Below are 22,675 nucleotides of genomic sequence, written 5' to 3'. Positions count from 1 at the left end.
ATCTTGCCATTGCAGATGTTTGTTTTCCACATATATCCCATAATGCTTAGACAGCTGTCAAACTTTAGATGTTTATACGGAATGGGTACTCCAAAACATATTATTAGAAACATAGAATGTGACGGCAGATAAGAACCATTCGGCCCATCTAGTCTGCCCAATTTTCTAAATACCTTAATTAGTCTCTTATAGCTAGGATTGCCTTATGCCTATCCCACGCATGCTTAAACACCTTCACCTGTGTTAACCTCTACCACTTAATTTGTTTGTATGCAACTCAGTGTATTGACCATACCTTTCAATAAATAAAAAAATATATATCTCTACATGCAGAGAGAGAAATAGCGGATGCATAATGGTAAATCATGTGTAAAAATGCCACCCAGGGTTTTTAAAAACATCAAATGAAATCATAAGATGAAACATCGAGTGATGTGCGCACCGGAAGCATCTAGGTGTTATTTGCTTTTTTTATATTAAATCAATTCCATACATTTTAAATATCATAAAAAGTGTAAGTAATACACTTGGTATTTATACAGTGCCAGCTAATTCCGCAGAGCTTTACAATATTCTGAAAGGGGGAAATTTTACAATAAATGAGACAACTACACAGTGACACAGGAACAATAGGTAGATGAGGGCCCTGCTCAAACGATCTTACAGTCTAGAGGAGGTGGGGTACAAATACACAGCAGGGCAGCAAGGGTGACAGCCACCAAACAAGGTGGAAAAGTAGCAGAGCTAGAGGTGAGAGTGGAGTGTTTCTCTTTAGGAGGGCAAGAGACAGACCTGGGTAACTATAGAGAAGTTACTCTGGGAGTCCATAAGCATTTCTGAACAGATGTGTTTTGAGGGACTTCTTAACCCCTTAAGGACCAAACTTCTGGAATAAAAGGGAATCATGACATGTCACACATGTCATGTGTCCTTAAGGGGTTAAACAACTGAAGACTATTGGAGAGTCTGATGGGGGTAGGTAGGCTGTTACAAAGGGAGGGAGACGCCCGCGAGAAGTCCTGCAAGCGTGAGTTAGCAGTAAGGGTGCGAGCAACGGACAGAAGGTCACCGGCAGAGTGGAGAGATCGACAAGGGGCATATCTATAAATCAGTGAAGAAATGTAACAGGGGCTAGAGTTGTTTAACCCCTTAAGACCGCAGGACGTACTATGCCGTCCTTATTTTGGTGGCTCTAAAAGCCGCAGGACGGCATAGTACGTCCTGCGATCTTATGTACTTACCCGGTCGCCGGCGATCCCACGCCGGCGATCGCGGTATGGGGGACTTACCTGGGAGCCCAGGGAGTCCCCCTGCGTCCTCTTCAGCCGCCCAGGGCCATGTGATCGCGAGGTCCTTGCGAGGACCCCGCGATCACATGGACGGCATAGCCGTCCAAGGCATTGCCAGCAGGGGGAGTGCCTGTAATGACAGGTACTCCCCCTGCTGTCTGAAAAAAAAATAAAAAATGTTAAAACAGTGTAAAAATAAATTTTACATACTTACATCATATATATATTTATTATATATATGATCTAAGTATATATATACACACATATACACACATACACATAAATATGCATACACTGTCTACGTGTATTTTAATATTAATATATACATAATTATATATATATATTAATATCAAAATACACGTACAATGATATTGATTAAATATATATATATAATTTTCATTATATATATTTATATATAATAAAAAATAAATAAATATATAAATACGTTAAAAAAATAAATAAAAAAATAATAAAAAAATAATAAAAAAAAAATAGATAAAAAATATATAAACATGCGTAATTTCGTTCTAACTGTATTTTAAAATTAATATATATATATTGATATCAAAATACATGTGGAACGAAATAATATATATATCTATATACATAAGTATATACGTATATATCACTATGTATATACCTATATATAAATAAAAATAATTAAAAAAAATTATATACATATATATACACACATATATATATATATACACACATATATATATAATAATTCTACGCATATATTTATGTAATAATTTTACATAATTAGGTCATTTTATTAATTACAATTTGCAGGACCTGCCTGCCAACCCAGGCCAAAAGTTCAGGGAATTACATTGTCTAGCACTATATTTAACTCTGTAACTTTCCAAGACATGGTGAAACCTGTACATGGGGGGTACTGTTTTACTCGGAAGACTTCGCTGAACACAAATATTAGTGTTTCAAAACAGTAAAATATATTACAACGACGATATCGTCAGTGACAGTGACATTTTTTGCATTTTTCACACACAAATGGCACTTACACTGACGATATAATTGTTGTGATACGTTTTACTGTTTTGAAACACTAATATTTGTGTTCAGCGAAGTCTCCTGAGTATAACAGTACCCCTCATGTACAGGTTTTATGGTGTTTTCAAAAGTTACAGAGTCAAATATAAGGTTTGCGTTTCAGTTTTTTCACATTAAAATTCGCCAGGTTGCTTTTGAGACCGTATGGTAGCCCAGGAATGAAAATTATCCCCATGATGGCATACCATTTGCAATAGTAGACAACCCAGGGTATTGCAAATAGGGTATGTTCAGTTTTTTTAGTAGCCACTTAGTCACAAACACTGGCCAAAATTTGCGTTCAAATTAGTTTTTTGCATTTTCAAATATTAACACTAACTTTGGCCAGTGTTTGTGACCAAGTGGCTACTAAAAAAGACTGGACATACTCAATTTGCAATACCTTAGGTTGTCTACTTTTGCAAATGGTATGCCATCATGGGGGTAATTCTTATTTCTGGGCTACCATATGGTCTCAAAGGCAACGTAACCAATCTGGCGAATTTCAATGTAAAAAAACTGAAATATGTAACACGCTATATTTGACCCTGTAACTTCCCAAAACACCATAAAACCTGTACATAGGGGGTACTGTTTTACATGCGAGACATCGCTGAATACAAATATGTGTATTGTATTGCAGTAAAAGCAAACAGTATTTTGACATTCACAGTTAAAATGTCACGTAGAACTAAAAAATTTTAAAAAATTCTTATTTTCTCCCATTTTTTAAATATTTTTTTCATATTAAATTATGTTCCATACCTAAATATTTGATGTTAAACGAAAGCCCCGTTTCCCCTGAATAAAATGATATATAATAATGGGGGGTGCATTTAATATGAAAGAGGTGAATTACGGTTGGACAGACATATAGCGCAAATGCCAGGTTTTGTTTACGTTTTTTTGGATCACAACTTGTACATTTGGCTGCGGTCTTAAGGGGTTAAAGCTTTATATGTAAGGGTTAGTATTTGGAATTGACACCTATGTGATAAAGGAAGCCAGTATAAGGATCAACAGAGAGGTGAGGTATCGATGGAGCAACGGGTGAGAAAAATCAGCCTGGCGGCTGCCTTGATTGCAGTTTGTAGTGGGGAAGTTCGGCTTGATATACATGAGCTATATATCTGTAATTCCAATTATGCAGATACAATAAATGTGCAAAGTGCATAAGGAACAACCCAGCTCCATAACCACTACAGCACACTATCAAGTAGTTAAACAGTTTTAAATCTACATCTGACCGAGAGCTGGAAGCTTCTGTTTAGGAGCCTTTGTTCGCTCTCCTGAGCTAAACTCTGCAATGCAGCGTCAGTTAATTGGCTGAGAGCATCAATTTGATCGATTTCAGTCAGTGCGCTAAGCCCTGCAATCATGGATTAGCTCAGTGTGCCTGAAATAGTCGTGGCAGGAAGTGGTGTTAGGAAGCCAAACACTTGTAAAACAATTTAACTACTGACAATGGGGGTGACATAATGTAGTGGTTATGGTACTCGCTGTGTTCCTTTAATGATAACCTACTTTCTCTGCCATGTGGTCTCATCATTTAATGGTAACAAAAGTAAAGAAGCAAAAAGAATGGGTGGGGAAACATATTCTACTGCAGATATTATTGTCGTAGAATAATTTTATGTAAGAAAAAAATACCTGTGCAGTCAGTTCGGATCGCCTATTCCTAAATCCATTCCTATAATCTGAATAAACATAAAATAAATTAGATGTGTTAATTTGCAGATTAAATGTCAGGCATATGATAGAGCAGGTACAAAATTAAACACTCACTTCAGTATCTGGTTCTGAAGCTACCCTGGGATTGATTCTGCACCTTCCATTCTACAGAAGGAGAACGGGTAATTTTTGTTCTGTAGCCTGAAAAATACAAATTGAGACACAAAAGCCTATTGTCTCTTTTCAGGATTATATTAAAACAGTAACTTGACTTTTGCATTTCTCATCTGTGTAACAGTCGAGATCTCTAAAAATGTATTCGAATAATGATTGCAATGAGGTTTCTCGTGTGTCTCGTGGTTTAATTTTTTTGGTGTTTCCTAACTTTGGAAGTTTCTTGTTATTATATCCGTATAAAAGATTATTCACGTGTATAAGTCTTTCTGTAGGTGAATCTTATCACATCATTGAATGGAGCTTGTGTATGCCTGTGCAAACTTGATTGTAGCTGTATTGTATTTTTTAAGTGCTTTGTTATGGGTAGATGCATTATTTAAATATGCTTCATTGAGATTTTTATGAGAAATAAAAATGTATAAAAGTCAGTCTTTTCTTTCATAACCAGTGAGATAGCTCAGTGTACACAGCTACAACTCAGGTATCTTACGTGATTCTTTAATTTCCGAAGTCAGCTTAGCCTTTTCTGCTTCTAAGGTCCATAACATGAATGCCATTAAGTTGGTGAATAATCGCTAAATACCCAGGACATAAATGTAAGCTAGTGATAAGCCACGTGTACCATTACTCATGAAATACCTCTTATATTATATATTGAGTTAGACATTATATCATGTTTTATTTATTTAGCTGAAGAATGTCAAACAAAATCTATTTAAAATCACTTTTTCTAATCACATTTTCCATGTTTGTCTCCGTCAGATCCTTCAGTTCGATGATATTTTGGCCAATACAGCCTTCAGAGACTACTTCAGGCTCTACATGGAAAAGATTGACAAGAGGGCTTTGATCAGTTTTTGGGAGTCTGTGGAGTATTTGAAGAATGCAAATAAGGTAGGATTGAGGACACTCTGAGCCAGGCTGCCATGTAGGAATGCCCGTTATATTTCTACATTATTTGCAATGGATTGTGAGCCAAGTAATGAAAAGGTATTTGAGGTGAAATGAGGGCAACGCAATAACACCTAGAAAAGCTACAATTTCTGGGGAAATTGTGTGAAGTGTTCTTGCCTCCACCAGTAGTCTACAACTGGAGTGGGCGGAGTAACTGTTATTATTTATATAGCACATTTAATTGCAACGTAGAAATTGCCCTTCAAGTTTGAGCTGGCTCGAGTGAAGTTTCAATGAATGTCAATGGAAGGCGTGAGTTGCAAACAAATGGTTATATTGTGAAAACTATCAGGATTATGGCTTAGCCGTGGACATTTCTAGTGGCAGCGGGGATAGCTGAACGTTTTGATATAAGATTTGTGTAGGTGGGCTTGAAAATGAGGGAATGGTGGCAGTTTAGAAATCATGTCCTGATTTTTCAGCTTTTGCCAGCTCCCCACTCTAGCTTTGAACATTTTGCCATTCATTCCTATGGGACCAATTTCGCCACAAGAACGACGATATTCCGTGAACCATTCGGCGAAACGTTCCACAAAGTAATAGCAATCCGATCGGGAACAATCCGCACGTTTCGGTATATTACTGTCTATGTAGTGTAAAAACTGTGGGAGGAGTTAGGGTGGTAAATTTGGCTATAATAAGAATAATAATATACAGGGAGTGCAGAATTATTAGGCAAATGAGTATTTTGACCACATCATCCTCTTTATGCATGTGTTCTTACTCCAAGCTGTATAGGCTCGAAAGCCTACTACCAATTAAGCATATTAGGTGATGTGCATCTCTGTAATGAGAAGGGGTGTGGTCTAATGACATCAACACCCTATATCAGGTGTGCATAATTATTAGGCAACTTCCTTTCCTTTGGCAAAATGGGTCAAAAGAAGGACTTGACAGGCTCAGAAAAGTAAAAAATAGTGAGATATCTTGCAGAGGGATGCAGCACTCTTAAAATTGCAAAGCTTCTGAAGCGTGATCATCGAACAATCAAGCGTTTCATTCAAAATAGTCAACAGGGTCGCAAGAAGCGTGTGGAGAAACCAAGGCGCAAAATAACTGCCCATGAACTGAGAAAAGTCAAGCGTGCAGCTGCCAAGATGCCACTTGCCACCAGTTTGGCCATATTTCAGAGCAACATCACTGGACCATCACTGGAGCAACATCACTGCAACATCACTGGAGTGCCCGAAAGCACAAGGTGTGCATTACTCAGAGACATGGCCAAGGTAAGAAAGGCTGAAAGACGACCACCACTGAACAAGACACACAAGTTGAAACGTCAAGACTGGGCCAAGAAATATCTCAAGACTGATTTTTCTAAGGTTTTATGGACTGATGAAATGAGAGTGAGTCTTGATGGGCCAGATGGATGGGCCCGTGGCTGGATTGGTAAAGGGCAGAGAGCTCCAGTCCGACTCAGACGCCAGCAAGGTGGAGGTGGAGTACTGGTTTGGGCTGGTATCATCAAAGATGAGCTTGTGGGGCCTTTTCGGGTTGAGGATGGAGTCAAGCTCAACTCCCAGTCCTACTGCCAGTTTCTGGAAGACACCTTCTTCAAGCAGTGGTACAGGAAGAAGTCTGCATCCTTCAAGAATAACATGATTTTCATGCAGGACAATGCTCCATCACACGCGTCCAAGTACTCCACAGCGTGGCTGGCAAGAAAGGGTATAAAAGAAGAAAATCTAATGACATGGTCTCCTTGTTCACCTGATCTGAACCCCATTGAGAACCTGTGGTCCATCATCAAATGTGAGATTTACAAGGAGGGAAAACAGTACACCTCTCTGAACAGTGTCTGGGAGGCTGTGGTTGCTTCTGCACGCAATGTTGATGGTGAACAGATCAAAACACTGACAGAATCCATGGATGGCAGGCTTTTGAGTGTTCTTGCAAAGAAAGGTGGCTATATTGGTCACTGATTTGTTTTTGTTTTGTTTTTGAATGTCAGAAATGTATATTTGTGAATGTTGAGATATTATATTGGTTTCACTGGTAAAAATATATAATTGAAATGGGTATATATTTGTTTTTTGTTAAGTTGCCTAATAATTATGCACAGTAATAGTCACCTGCACACACAGATATCCCCCTAAAATAGCTATAACTAAAAACAAACTAAAAACTACTTCCAAAAATATTCAGCTTTGATATTAATGAGTTTTTTGGGTTCATTGAGAACATGGTTGTTGTTCAATAATAAAATAATCCTCAAAAATACAACTTGCCTAATAATTCTGCACTCCCTGTATATGTGAGATAACAGTAAGTGGTCTTGCTATGCAAGAACACTTAATTACTATATGCAGTGCGGAAGAGCCGTAATATATGTTTGGAATCTGACTCGCTCTTGGTTTTGTGTAAATTGAGATCAGAATTTCAAAAATTTCTCTTTAGAAATGCACAATTGCAGATTTTCTTTTTAATTGTTTAGAGCGTTTAATGCTTTGAGTTTCAATGTACCTGAATCCAGGGCAGTGGAACGAGTGGATCTCAACCCAAGGATTGTCAGAAATACTCTACCTCGCCACACAGAACGCAGGTCATATCACTACTAGGACTCCTCGTTATTCTATATGCTGAAGATAGTTCTTGATGACTTGAGCTGTATATGTGGGATCCTTGTCATGCAGCAGAATACATTTGCAGAAGGGACAGTAAAGGGAAGTTAGATGCCACAAACATGCAAGAACCCTCTATTAGGCTTCACTGTTACCTGCACATACTCATTCTCATATCACTCTCACTACCTTTTGCGAACAAGCTGCCTTCTGCTATTGCTAAATATGTAAAATTTTAACTCATAAGTCCACATCCTGCCACCACTTTCTTCTGCATTCTAGTTCCTGTTTTTCATGCACAGATTGGTTGATTGGTCTTATGTCCACGTTTGAGGTATGACTTTTTGGTCACATGTCTTCTATGAAAACCGCTTCTGACCAGACTACTCTGTACTATAGATGAGTTTAGGAGGCTGCCAGTGGTTTATGTCAGTTCTGAGCTGATGTCACTGCTGGGACAGGTTCCGACAGTGAAGAGAAATAATCATAATGTATCATTTAATCAGTTTCCTTTGCCTACCACTTTGTTTATGGTTCTCAAGTTGCTGCTTGCTTTGTGATTTTTCAGGGGTGCTTACCCCTGTTACCTTGAAATTTCTGCCTGGGAGAAAGCTTGTTAACACCACTTTGGGCCTTGCTCCCTTAGGCAAAGGGTGGTCACACCATATATTGATTTGATTTAGACATTTCTTCCATTCACTCACTTTACATTTTGTTCATTAAGAAATGTATGTACATATATGTGCCACTGTGAATTTTTATCATCTCTAAATTAAATATATTTATTTTATTTTCAGACTGAAATACCTCAATTAGTCGGTGAGATTTACCAGAAATTCTTTGTTGAAAGCAAAGAAATCCCAGTGGAGAAAGCGCTCTATAAAGAGATCCAGCAGAGCCTTGTTGGCAACAAGGGAATTGAAGTATTCAATAAAATTCAGGCCGATGCATACGAGACACTAAAAGACAGGTTCTATCCCTCATTCATTGTCAGCGATTTGTACGACCAACTGATTCGAAAAGAAGACATTGCCTCTTTCCTCTGTCTGTCCGATGACAAAGACGAAGCTGTGAGTCATGTGACGTACATCGTTATGCTAGATTACGTTAAATCCATCAAAGCGATGGGACTGTGACATGCTTAAACATCATTGAAGTCTCACTGTGAATAATAGGCATTTGCTATTCAATCATGTCAGCTCTCGGAATAGCAGGAGTTGCAATATCTGCCCACGATTTTGTCAGTTTATACAATGCTTTCAGCAAGATGATGTCCTGAAACTAGTTAAAAATCGTAGTGATCATAACCTTTTTAAGTGTTTTCTTTTCCTTTATTTGTTTCATTTTTCTACTACTATAATAGAATTCACATACGGTCCTGGTGGATATTAGTTCAGTTAGTGTACTTGTTGGAACTACCTCCATAGCTTTCAGTCAGTTCCCAGAGCTTCATAGCCATTTACTAATAGTGAATTGTGCTGTGTATAAGCTAATAGTAGCCTTGGTATTGTTGCTGTCAGCTTACAGAGCTGTTCTATTCACAGTAAGTAATGAGTGGGCTTTCTCTTGGAAGATATAGTCTTTATCCCATAAATTCCTTCTGGGATGGGGAGCTGCAGACAGACCCACTAAACACTACATGAAACTTTTAAAGATATATATCTTATTTATTTGCATTATTTGAATATGCAGGGGATCATTAACCCTTTAGGTTCCCTTTAAGGTTGCCAAGAACATTGCTGCTTTACAGATAAGCAACTTAGAGTGGATTCAGCTCACATGCACATTATTAGAGTGATAAATATTGTTTGTCTACATCAAACAGCGTGTCTAATAAAATCTGATAGCAAGTACCAAGACTACGTTCTGTGACATAGTAAAGTCTTTTGGGCACCTCTCTCTGTATTGAGGCAAGACACTGAATTTCTTGTCATTTCTTTCCAACCAAATCTCAAGGCATCATGAGGTTTGTATGAGTAATGCAGTTTGCTCATATTTTACTTAACATAAATCCAGCTCCTGGTTAAATTACAGCTATGCATGAAAAAAACATTGGGATGCAAATGAATAGAACCAAATCTGCTAAAGACAAGCTGTTAAGGATTAGCACATATTCACATTTTAGGTTGTAAATATAATTGCAAACGAGCAATGGTAAGATTTCTAAAATCAGGTGTAACATTCCAACGGTTTCTATGCCTATAGCTTGACTTTAAGAACTTTGCCCACTTTATTGCTGGTGACAGTTTATTGTTTTTATTGTTTTTTTGTTTTGTTTTTTAAATCAGTCCCTATATCTCGTAAGATGATATTCAGGTTTGTTAGGATCTCTATGGGAGAGAACTTGAGCATATTCTTGTGTGATTTCTGTGGTTAAAGAGACACGGTAGGAATTATAACCAATTTGTGTCACTGAATTGCGTTATCTCTCTATTAGACTTGCACTGTTCCTCTATTCAGTGTTAAGCTACTTTTGAGTAATTTAAAACTAAATAATGGTCTGTGACCTCTCATAGGCCTGCCCCAACTGGAGGTGTGGCTAAGGTAGAGATTACACACTTCCTTCTATCCATACCAATTTATACCCAAGGGATATTCTGAAAGCAGTCAGCTCACACTCTCAACCAGTCACAGCTGCTCAGTGTTGCTCAAGCTAATGCATTCGCTCGAGCAGCACTGGGGTGATGAGCTGCTGGGGTCTCTCTTATAACATTAAAAATTGTGTAACACTGAAGTAAGGATGGCGCCAGGGGACTCCGGACATTGTACCCACTTATGAGATGAAGTAGTTACAGTGTCCCACATTGAATTGTTATCTTGTATTAGATGCAGGCATGTGAAGGAGTTGAAGAAATTCTGGAGGAGTGCAGCAGTGGAATAACGGAGCAGGCCAGCTATGCAGTAAATAAACTGCGGCAACTCACAGAGAAGTTGGATTATAAAAGACAAGCGCTCAGCTCGATTATTAACGCGCCAAAACCTGACAAAAAGGTAATACAATTTTTTTATTTCATCTCATTCTATATTCATGGATTTGGAGAATTCTGATTATATATGTAGTAAACATAATTAAAATACAATATGACTAGTTTGTTGTATGTTAGCCAGGAAACCATGATTGTGTCAGGATTGCGCTTTATAAAAAATGTAGGTATCTTCTTTAGTAATGCAGTCAAAATCATTGATGCTGCAGATAATGTGTAACATGCAGGGATAGCTTCATGCCTTTCTTTAAAGCTCCATGGACTTTTACTACATTTTTGTTTTCCTAAAAGGGATAATTTTTCATTGTTTCCTTCTTATTATAAAAAAGGCCGTCAAGTGAGAAATACCCTGTGGGCTAATTATACTAATTGTCACGGCTTGTTTCTAACATGGCTAATGCAGATCAACCCTAATTTGGTAATCAGACCACTATCGCATCATAACATACTGGTGCATTGGTATTCATGTGTATGCTGCATTGTCAAGTGATTTAATATTTTTTAGTAATGAATGTACCGTGTCTTATGACTGTCCAAAAATATAGAATTGAATTAAATGTATAAGTAAATGTAAAGGGATCTTAGAGTACTGGCCTGTGAGCCTCATTAGTAAAATGATGTAGTTGTGTGCCAGAACTTGTGATGAGGCTAGCTAGGTCACACAGGTCTGGCAAGCAGCCTCTATCAAAAAGCTGATGTATGTGTGTGTGTGTGTGTGTGTGTGTGTGTGTGTGTGTGTGTAGCTGTATACATTTATAGGAGCGCTCTGTTGTATGCGTTTGTATCATAATATGTTTAGCTGTGTTTGTGTCTGTGTATGAGAGTGTAGATTTCTGTGTAAGTGTTCATCTGGTAGTACAGATCTGCAGCCCTCATGGGAAGGCTTAGCCAGTGGGCCCCCAGTTAATGTGACATTAACCCCTGCTTTAGGGTTACTATTACACATGTAGTTCTGTGACTGACTTGCATGTTTGCAAGACATGCTGCTCTGCTCAATAAAGAAACTAAATAGCACACAATTAGATCATCTCTTATTCTACGTGGCATACAGGTAGTACAGCCTATTCCTCATTAAAATTCTATGGAAATTACATGCCACGTAGTTAACAAGGTTGCTGTCAGCTAAATTAACTTTTGAAGTTAACTGTCATTTAGTTCCCTTTTGAGCAGTCTCCCGCTAAATTATGTAGGCAGCCTAGGTACCTGACAGTCGCTCACTGCTACTTGCATTATAGTAAATTTTATATGTACTACAGTAATTGGTAGAAGGAAGGACTGCTATCAGAACTCTTAAAGCCCCAATAATGATTGACCCCCTTAACTTCGACAAGTAATCATACACGTGAGGATACTGGAATTAGTGAGAGTCACATTCCCAGAAACAATTTTTCCTAAATTCTGTTTTGGTAAATGAGCTGAGGAGATGCAAACAGAGTGACTCTGTCTCCCTATCCCCTTTGGCATGTTGTTATGATGAGTGGGTCTGAATTAAACCCTGAAGTGGAACTCAACTAAAGTCTATTGCTCTAAGATTTAAAAAAAAAATCCATACAGTCAAGCCCAAACACTAGCAAAATGCCTTAGCCCTAAAGGGAAAAAAGTCATATAAAAAATCAATAATGGTGAACAGAGTTTTATGGGAAAATGCCTTAAGGGATTTATTATTTTATCTCCAGATACCCTTGATGCCATCATTTTCTTCACACCTTTGTATGTCTGGCTATTATCTACTATTATCTGTCTGTCTATCTATCTACCCTAATTTCCATGCTGCATAATACAGGTGATACTCGAAAAATTAGAATGTCGTGCAAAAATTCATTTATTTCAGTAATGCAACGTAAAAGGGGAAACTAATATATGAGATAGACGCATTACATGCAAAGCAAGGTAGTTCAAGCCGTGATTTGTAATAAGTGCGATGATTATAGCTTACAGCTCATGAAAACCCCAAATCCACAATCTCAGTAAATTAGAATATTACATGCAATCAATAAAACAAGGAGTGTACATAGAACAATATCGGACCTCTGAAAAGTATAAGCATTCATATGGACTCAGTACTTGGTTTGGGCCCCTTTTGCAGCAATTACTGCCTCAATGCGGCGTGGCATGGAAGCTGGACTTTCATTCTTACTGTGTTTGTATCTGTGACACTGTGTGTATCTATTTGAATATAGCTGTGTATGTGTATATACATAAGGGTGTGTGTATGTCTTTGTATGTCTGCATGTGTATCTGTGCGTGTTTGTATCTGTGTGTTCTATCTCTTTGAGTGTGTGTGTGTGTTTGTTTGTTTAAGTGACTACATGGGAATGCAGCTTCTTTATAACCTATTAATCCCTGAATCGTGAAATAAAATCACATATATTTAATATTATAATATATATGATATCTATGTGATGTATATTTTATATGAAATCCTCAATGAAATAAAATGAATATACTTTTGTACCCCCAGATGCACTCTCTGGGTATTAATGGGAGGGGTGGGAGGCCCATAAATAGAATCTTGCCCAGGACCCAACTAATATTAAAGACAGCCCTGGTTAAGTGTGATGGTTGGACTGAACCTGGGTTTCACCATCATGTCTTTTACAGTCTATTTCTAGTTCATCTGTATAATTTAGTCATTCTTATTGCTATGGAGGTGACTTAGCAACAGAGAGATTTCACCTCATCCTATCAGGGCCCATACCAGGCACCGATTTATTCTGAGCACAGAGGGGCATTCCAAGCACAATAATCACTTTCTGTAGGTTTGGGTTCAAGACAGTTCATCTGTCTCTGTCGCCCTGAACTCTGGCTCTGTTATTTGTGGATGTTTTACTACATTCAATTAGTTGCTGTATTATCCATAGCACTGCTGTAGGAAAATGATTTTGGAAACTGTAAATGATAGCCGTGAAGTGTTAAATTAATGAGGTTAACCCATTAAACTTAAGATCAAGAATAAAAAGTGATTTATAAGTATATTATCCATAATGCATTTTATTTCGTCTCTTTAGCACAAGGAAATTTGCATTTGAGCTCCTGGCAATGTGTTTTAATGAACTGATTGTCTTTATCAGAATGTGTGTGTAATCGTGAGATACGGCAGGAGGAGACTGTATTTCAGATGGCATAAAAACAGCTTTATGGGTTTTTAAATCACTACTTCTATATCTATCAATCAGACTGGCGTCCCTGATGGTATTTTATCTTGCGCCTTAACAAGCCATTAAGATTGGAATGTATGTGCATTTAAATATCTATTTAGCAATCATTGTGCCTGGGGGGGCAGTTCTTTCATATTTTGGTTAGGTGGACTTCTTTGTCACATCAATGGCCGTTTGGACACCTGGTTGTGTTATTTGCAACATTATATGAGAGAAAAAAAGAGAGAATGGATTTAACAATATCTTGGAAGAAGGTGGTATGCAAAATTGTTCTTTTCCTAGCATATGCTACACGATTATTACTTCTATGTGGTGTCGGACTGGGAAAAAAATTCAGCCCGGGCATTTTTTGTTCACAGCGGCACACTGAAAAGGTGGCGGGGCCAGATAGGGTGTGTTTTGTCAACCCCAATGACAAGCACGCCCCATCTCAAAGTGAGCATGTTGGTTCAATGCTCTTCCAGGGCATGAGAAAAAGGCCCTGTATTTGTTCTGCACAGTGAAACAAATTTAATAACATGCTTGCATTTTGCTTGAAACTTGTCTCAGGGGTATCCATAATTGGGATACTCACTGTATCCCATTTATGGAGACGCTATGTGTTTGCTTACATGGAATCTAGTGTGTGCATATGTCAGAAATGTAGTGTGTGTGTAGGTGGTGCAGCGTCTGTGTGTAGGGGATCTAGTGTGTGTTTGAAGGACTCAGGAGTGTGTATAGGATATCTAGTGAGTGTGTGTGTGCGTGTATAGAGGAGTCAGAGTGTATATAGAGATTTAGTGTGTGTATATCTGTAGATATCCAGAGTTGGGTAGGAATCTATTGTTTGTCTGGAATTGAATGTGTTTAGGGGTGCAGTATGTGTGTGAGGGGTTCTGTAGTATATATACATATATGTTTGGTGTGTAGTATTGTGTGTGTGTGCGTGTTTGGGGGCTGCAGTGTGTGTGAGGTGTGCAGTGTGTGTGTGTGTGCTGTGTGTTAGGATGCTGTGTGAGGGTGATGTGTGTGTGTGTTAGGGTGCTGTGCGAGGATGATGTGTGTGTGTGTGTGTTTTAGGGTGCTGTGTGAAGGTTCTGTGTGTGTGAGTGAGGGTGCTGTGTGTTGGAGCGCTGTGTTAGGGCGCTGTGTGTGTTAGGGTGCTGTGTGTGTTAGGGTGCTGAGTGTGTTAGGGCGCTGTGTTAGCGTGCTGTGTGTGTTAGCGTGATTTGTGAGGGTGCTGTGTGTGTTAGGGTGCTGTATGAGGGTGATGTGTGTTAGGGTGCTGTATGAGGGTGATGCGTGTTAGGGTGCTGTATGAGGGTGATGCGTGTTAGGGTGCTGTATGAGGGTGAAGTGTGTTAGGGTGATGTATGAGGGTGATGTGTGTTAGGATGTTGTATGAGGGTGATGTGTGTTAGGGTGATGTATGAGAGTGATGTGTGTTAGGATGCTGTATGAGGGTGATGTGTGTTAGGATGCTGTATGAGGGTGATGTATGAGGGTGGTGTGTGTTAGGATGCTGTATGAGGGTGGTGTGTGTTAGGATGCTGTATGATGGTGATGTGTGTTAGGGTGATGTATGAGGGTGATATGTGTTAGGATGCTGTATGATGGTGATGTGTGTTAGGGTGATGTATGATGGTGATGTGTGTTAGGGTGATGTATGATGGTGATGTGTGTTAGGGTGATGTATGATGGTGATGTATGAGGGTGATGTGTGTTAGGGTGATGTATGATGGTGATGTATGATGGTGATGTATGATGGTGATGTATGAGGGTGATGTGTGTTAGGGTGATGTGTGTTAGGGTGATATGTGTTAGGGTGATGTATGAGGGTGGTGTGTGTTAGGGTGCTGTATGAGGGTAATGTATGAGGGTGATGTGTGTTAGGATGCTGTATGAGGGTGGTGTGTGTTAGGATGCTGTATGAGGGTAATGTATGAGGGTGATGTGTGTTAGGATGCTGTATGAGGGTGGTGTGTGTTAGGATGATGGTGATGTGTGTTAGGGTGATGTATGATGGTGATGTGTGTTAGGGTGATGCATGAGGATGGTGTGTGTTAGGATGCTGTATGAGAGTGATGTGTGTTAGGATGCTGTATGAGGGTGGTGTGTGTTAGGATGCTGTATGAGGGTGGTGTGTGTTAGGATGCTGTATGAGGGTGGTGTGTGTTAGGATGCTGCATGAGGGTGATGTGTGTTAGGATGCTGTATGAGGGTGGTGTGTGTTAGGATGCTGTATGAGGGTGGTGTGTGTTAGGATGCTGTATGAGGGTGGTGTACCCTAAATAATACCCTAACACACATCACCCTCATACAGCATCCTAACACACATCACCCTCATACAGCATCCTAACACACATCACCCTCATACAGCATCCTAACACACATCACCCTCATACAGCATCCTAACACACATCACCCTCATACAGCATCCTAACACACATCACCCTCATACAGCATCCTAACACAAATCACACTCATACAGCATCCTAACACACATCACACTCATACAGCATCCTAACACACATCACACTCATACAGCATCCTAACACATATCACCCTCATACAATGATAATAATAAACATATTTAACCCCTCCAGTAGTCAAATCATTAGTATTACTAATGTGTTGGGGGAGGCAGGTAAATGCCAATATTGATGTGTTGTTTTTTTTATAATATTTTTTTTTTTTTTTTTTAAATAGACATTATACCCCCTCTTAATTTCTTACCTATAGCCTTGAGGGGAGGGGGGGCTGCTGACATCCATCCCTGGTGGTCCTCGTGGTAAGTGAACTCTAGCGAGACCGGGCCGGTTGCCATGGCAACGGCCCGGATCTCGCGAGAGAAACCCGGCGGAGCTGCAAGTTAGAGCTCCGCCGGGTCCTCTCTCCAGGCAAGCTGGCTCCCTCCCTCTCTCCCCGCCGGCGGCTGCGTTTGATTGCATGTTGGCCGGTGAGGGAGATCTTTGATCTCCCCACCGGCCCTTCATGCAACACAGCGGGGCCGGCGCTCGGATAGCGCCGGCCCTGCATAGACCGGCTGGATCTCCCCGGCCCGTGGCCATCGCGGCCCACCGGGCATTTGCCCGGTTTGCCCGATGGCCAGTCCGGGCCTGCTTCTATGTGGTGTCGCATAAATGGCTAGAAAATATATATTCAAAAACACTGTATCTTTCATGCTAGGACATGACCGTACATGCACTTTGATATGGAGGTTTTCAGACTTCATGTTCCTTTGTTCGTTTAACCAAGTAAAAGTGGGGCGTAAAGGGACACTATAAGCATCAAAGCAACTTTAGCTTGATTGAGGTTTTTTTGTGTATGAATTATGCCCATGCAGTCTCGAGTTAAATCACTTTGTTTATAGTGGCCTACATGTGACCTACACAGTCTCTGTACACATTTCCTGTAAAGAGTAACCTACTGTTTAAACTTCCTTTATTGCACAGTGTGTTTAATTTAGAATTTTGTATCAGTTGCTCTGTTAATAGCTACAGGAGCCTCCAGTGTGTGATTAAAGTTTAAGTTTTAAATAACAAGTTTTAAAGTTTAAATAACAACAGGATAAATAAAGTGCTGTCACATCTTTGACATCCCAACTCTTCCGCCCATCCCATGTGTTCCCTATTAAGGGTTAATAATGTATAGGGGTGTATATAAAAAATACCCCTTTCTGTCTCATTAGAGATTTTTGCCAGAGGCTTAAGGAAGCAAGGTGAATGGTTAGAGTTAGGACCCACCTAGGGGGGTCTGCCTTGACGTTGGCAGGTGGGCTCATCCTCAAGGCAGAACCCCCTAGGTGGATCCTAACTCTAACCATTCACCTTGCTGCCTTAAGCCTCTGGCAAAAAGCTCTAGTGAGACAGAAAGGGGTATTTTTTATATACACCCCTATACATTATTAACCCTTAATAGGGAACACATGGGATGGGCGGCTGCATTGTAACAAGGCTGAGTGATACAAAAAATGGATACAAATGCAGAAAGAAAAGTCCTGCGTTCACTCCCATCATCATCCTCTCATGGCCATTAGAGGTAACTAAAAAACCTCTATTTGTTTAAAAATACATAGGGAGGGGGCGGGGCTTGCTACCCGACACGAACGGACGCCATCTCTCTCAGCTCCCAAACCCTGCGGACAAAATCCCCATGATATCGGTCTTTCAAGGACCCATCCGTACTAGCCACATACCCCATCGGCACCAGCACACCGAGCCGAATCTCCCGATGCCCTTCTTTCAACCGCAACGAGTGCAGAAGCGGAGACGCAAAACCGGGGCCTACTATACCCCAACGATCCTGGGCCTCGAGGACCTGCTGGGAGAACACCCAGTGGAACTTGCTGATCCCTCAGGCTCCCTGGACCTATCCAACGCCCGGACACACATACCGGCAATGGGACGCCGATCACAGAAACCTCAAGGTACGGCAGGGGGCAGAGACATTGGGATTATGTTACAAACCCCCCCCCCAACCCAAACCCACTCCCATGGCAGGAACACCGGAGACTAATCTGATACCCACACCCCAACAACGGCCGGACTCACCTGGGCTCCCCATGACACCCAAAGCAGGACAACAGGGGCATGAACTCCCTGGGCAGCACCAAAATCTGCAGCTGCTCACCCAGACACCACAAGGCCCGGATTCTCAGGGACCCTCATGGGCAATACAGCCTGACAGGGCACTCAACCCACTACAACCCAGGCCTGACTCACAAGGGCACTTACAAACACCACTGCAGCCACTGCTGGAACCCACGGATGATTCTGCACCAACCACCAAACGTGACTTAAAGCTCCTATTAGCAGACATCCACAAACTCCTGGCAGCTGACTCAGCCCTTATCAAGACCGAACTACACACGGTGGCAGAAAAGGTGAAAGCCACGGAAACAGAACTAGTGGCGGTACATACTCACGTTAACACGATGGAAGACTCCATCAAACAACTTCAGCAACAGCAAACATACCTGTCACTCAAGATGTCAACCATGGAAGATCGCCAACGCCGCTCACACATTAAGATCAGGGGCATCCCAGCGGAGATATCGGCTGAAGAGCTGCCGCATTACGTCAGACGCCTACTAACTACAGTACTCCCACACACAGCGGTAAAGAAAATGGCTCTAGATGGGATATACCGCCTGCCCACCCCACCCCACCTAAAGACCCCAACGGCCAGAGATGTCATCCTCAGATGTGTCACAGTGCAAGACAAACTACAAATAATGGCCGGGCTCAAAGGCAAGACACCACTGCTGTTTGAGAATGCCTCCCTAACGTTCTTTCAGGATCTATCCAAAGCCACCCTTATGTGGCGCAAAATATATGGGCCGCTTACCACACAACTCCGAGCAGCGAGAATTACATACTGGTGGGGTACTAACGGGACACTGGAGGTTACCCAAGATGGCACCACCCACGTCCTAACCTCTATGGAGGAAGCACCTTCCCTCCTAACCATCTTGAAGCTACCCAACCCGATACCTTCACTACGACCAGGCCCCCCAATGGAAGTACGAGACCCCGGGAAGTCCGCCCAGTCGGAACCGAGACCCAGCGGATCCCAACACCCTGTACCATGATTGGAATGGACTGATACCACAGATTTCGCTACCAGGACTGGTGCACATATTCTGTTTTGAATCTCTTCCGTGACTTTACTTATGTTTTATGTTATTACTTATGCTTTGTTCTATTTTACGTACTTGTAAGCCTCCGTTATACATATCTAACCACCGCAGGCCACTGACGCACGCACCCTCTATAAACCAACGAGAGCCAGCACATCACACTTGCAACCACAGGGCGCCCGACAACTCACCCCCCCCCCCCCCCCGCAGCCCCCTTGGTTAGGGGTAACTAACCCAACAAGCCACTTACAGCAATGGCTCACCTCCACTAACACAGGCTGACGCCTATACACAGCTCATCACAACGAGCCTGACCATAACACACGCAACTGACGCAACCATGCCGCCCCACGACTCGAACTCAGACACAACCTTCTCACAGAGTTGCATCACCACCTGAACCACACTTGAAGGGAGCTAGTGCTGTACAACGAAGTCCCATCTCAAACACTAAGACGCACAAAACATCATATTATCTAGATGCTGATTACTATGTTTTGTTTAACATGTTACTATTGTTCACTACTGTTATTGCCTGACCCAAAATGGTGCGAACCTAGAGCTACACAGAACCTTGATTTCTTGATTATCTGTAAAGATCAAAATGTTGCACCAAAACTGAAAATTCAGAGAAAACAAGTACATAGGGATAAAGGAGAGAGCGCAGGTAACTTGTTTTTACTATATATTGGGGCTGATGTGTACTGTAGTCATTGCAGCTGCCCAGTGGTGGGAGTGAGCGCAGGACTTTTCTTTCTGCATTTATATAGAATACACCCTAGTGGCCATCCGATGTGGCTATGTTAATTGTTGGTGACTTGTACTGAAAAGAGCATATTTCTGTGTCCCACATACTTGTGAGCCTCAAATGAGACTTTCTGTTTAACTTCTCTTGCAGAGTTCTTCTCTCTAGTTTCTTAATCGTGGCAGACACGGAGTTTAATCGCTGATCATTCTTTGTTTTCCCATTGACAGATTGTTTCCAAATTGAAGGATGAAATTGCCCTAATGGAGAAAGAGCAAAGTGACCTTGACCTTCATATTTCTCGAACAGACTTGTGGTGTGAGAATCTTGGTATGTGGCGGGCTTCTATAAACATCAGTGAGGTAAGCTTATTATATTTTGTTGGAAAAAGGAAGGAATAAGGGTGCGCCTAAAACAAGTGGAAATAACAAATAATAATATAAAAGTAGGTTTAGCAGCAATAACAGAAACGTCCGAAAAATGTCCAATATAATATAAAAAATTGGAATAACAACAGGCACCTATTAGTCCGAATATAAAATATCCAATTGTGCAAATGGTGGTCCTAGTAGTCCATCAGAAGGGTATCTATTATATTTTGTTATTTATATTTTGCCTAGAAAATGATGATCCCTAGATGATTCCTCCTTACTGCTCTCAAATGTGTATTTGTTTTAATTCACAATTAAATGTGTTTAAAGGGACACTATAGTCACCGATACCACTTGAGCTCAATGAAGTGGTCTGGGTTCCAGGTCCCTCAGGTTTTAACCCTTCACATGTAAACATAACAGTTTCAGAGAAACTGCTATGTTTACATTTGGGGTTAAGCCAGCCTCTAGTGGCTGTCTTCCGGACAGCCACTAGAGGCGCATTTGCGACGCTGGAGGCATATTATGCCTCCATTGCGAAGAGCGTCCATAGGAAAGCATTGAGAAATGCTTTCCTATGGACACTTTGAATGCGCGCGGCACTTGCTGCGCATGCGCATTCAATGCCACGGACGTCGGACTGGGAGGAGAGGTCACCAGCGCCGAGTGAGCCCGGCGCTGGATTAAGGTAAGTGGCTGAAGGGGTTTTAACCCCTTCAGCACCACGGGAGGGGGGCCCTGAGGGTGGGGGCACCCTCAAGGCACTATAGTGTCAGGAAAAACGCTTTGTTTTCCTGACACTATAGTGATCCTTTAAGGCAAACGTTTATTCACCAAAATGGGATAAAAAGTGAAACAGCCTGAAAAGGCATGTTAATGGTATGTCGTAACAAAAATAGACTAAGGTGATGCAAAAAAACGGAAAAAAAAAAGTGGACATTTTGCTCTGTACTCGGGGCTTTTTCAACATACTCCTCCCATCTCCTTCAGTTAAAGGACCACTCTAGGCACCCAGACCACTTCAGCTTAATGAAGTGGTCTGGGTGCCAGGTACCTCTAGGATTAACCCTTTTTTTTATAAACATAGCAGTTTCAGAGAAACTGCTATGTTTATAATGAGGGTTAATCCAGCCTCCAAATCCTCTAGTGGCTGTCTCATTGACAGCCGCTAGAGGCGCTTGCGTGCTTCTCACTGTGAAAATCACAGTGAGAGCACGCAAGCGTCCATAGGAAAGCATTGTAAATGCTTTCCTATGCGACCGGCTGAATGCGAGCGCGGCTCCTGCCGCGCATGCGCATTCAGCCGATGACGTCGCGATCAAGATGGAGAGGAGGAGGAAAGCTCCCCGCCCGGCGCTGGAAAAAGAGGTAAGTTTAACCCCTTCCTCTCTCCAGAGCCCGGCGGGAGGGGGTCCCTGAGGGTGGGGGCACCCTCAGGGTACTCTAGTGCCAGGAAAACGAGTATGTTTTCCTGGCACTAGAGTGGTCCTTTAATGTGTGTGATCCTGAATTGTAACAGGAAACCTGGGCCTCTAGTTAATTAGAGGTGACTGTGGGGAAATAAGGAGTGATATTGGCAGACACCAAAACCCTATTCGGGATGAGTGAGCGGATCATTTGAGAAAGAGAAAGACACTGACACCAAGTACTTGTAAATAATCAGTATAAATGTTTATTGACTAACAGAGACTTAATTAATAAGTAACAATATTCAATCTATAGTGCTCATTCAGCTTAAGAGAACAGCTTCATTATCTAGATATCAACATAAGTATACATCACCATTAGAGAAGCTTAGTTGTCACTCCGCTGCACACGACTCGGGGAACTCAGGCAGTCAGACTTGGAAGTACCCTCTCTACTGAGAACATCAAAGACCAGAAACACGCGTCCGTATTACAGGTGGGTAGTTCTCCAAATGAGTGCTAAGTTTCTCTGTCGTTTATACCGTTTTACAAATGAGATTGATAGTCTGTACTTTTCCAAGTTTTCTTATCAGTGCAGCCCAGCATGTATATGTCATGTGCATTAAGGAATCTTTATGGTTGAGCAGGCCAGTCATGATCACCAAAGGCACACCAAACACGTGCGG

General features: G+C 41.2%; 1 protein-coding gene across 1 annotated transcript in view; it reads left to right on the top strand.

The window, feature by feature from the left end:
* Positions 1–22,675, top strand: part of SNX25 (sorting nexin 25) — a 200,037-nt gene that overhangs the window by 156,792 nt on the left and 20,570 nt on the right. The window contains exons 8-11 of the mRNA XM_063458117.1: positions 4,953–5,084; positions 8,503–8,775; positions 10,532–10,696; positions 20,443–20,574. Coding sequence (XP_063314187.1) covers positions 4,953–5,084; positions 8,503–8,775; positions 10,532–10,696; positions 20,443–20,574 — 702 coding nt within the window. The remainder of the gene's footprint in view (positions 1–4,952; positions 5,085–8,502; positions 8,776–10,531; positions 10,697–20,442; positions 20,575–22,675) is intronic.

This window comes from Pelobates fuscus, chromosome 6 (assembly GCF_036172605.1).
Source record: "Pelobates fuscus isolate aPelFus1 chromosome 6, aPelFus1.pri, whole genome shotgun sequence".
NCBI lineage: Eukaryota > Metazoa > Chordata > Amphibia > Anura > Pelobatidae > Pelobates > Pelobates fuscus.
Note: the sequence above shows the minus strand (reverse complement) of the source record. Positions and strands in the feature narration are given on the sequence as shown.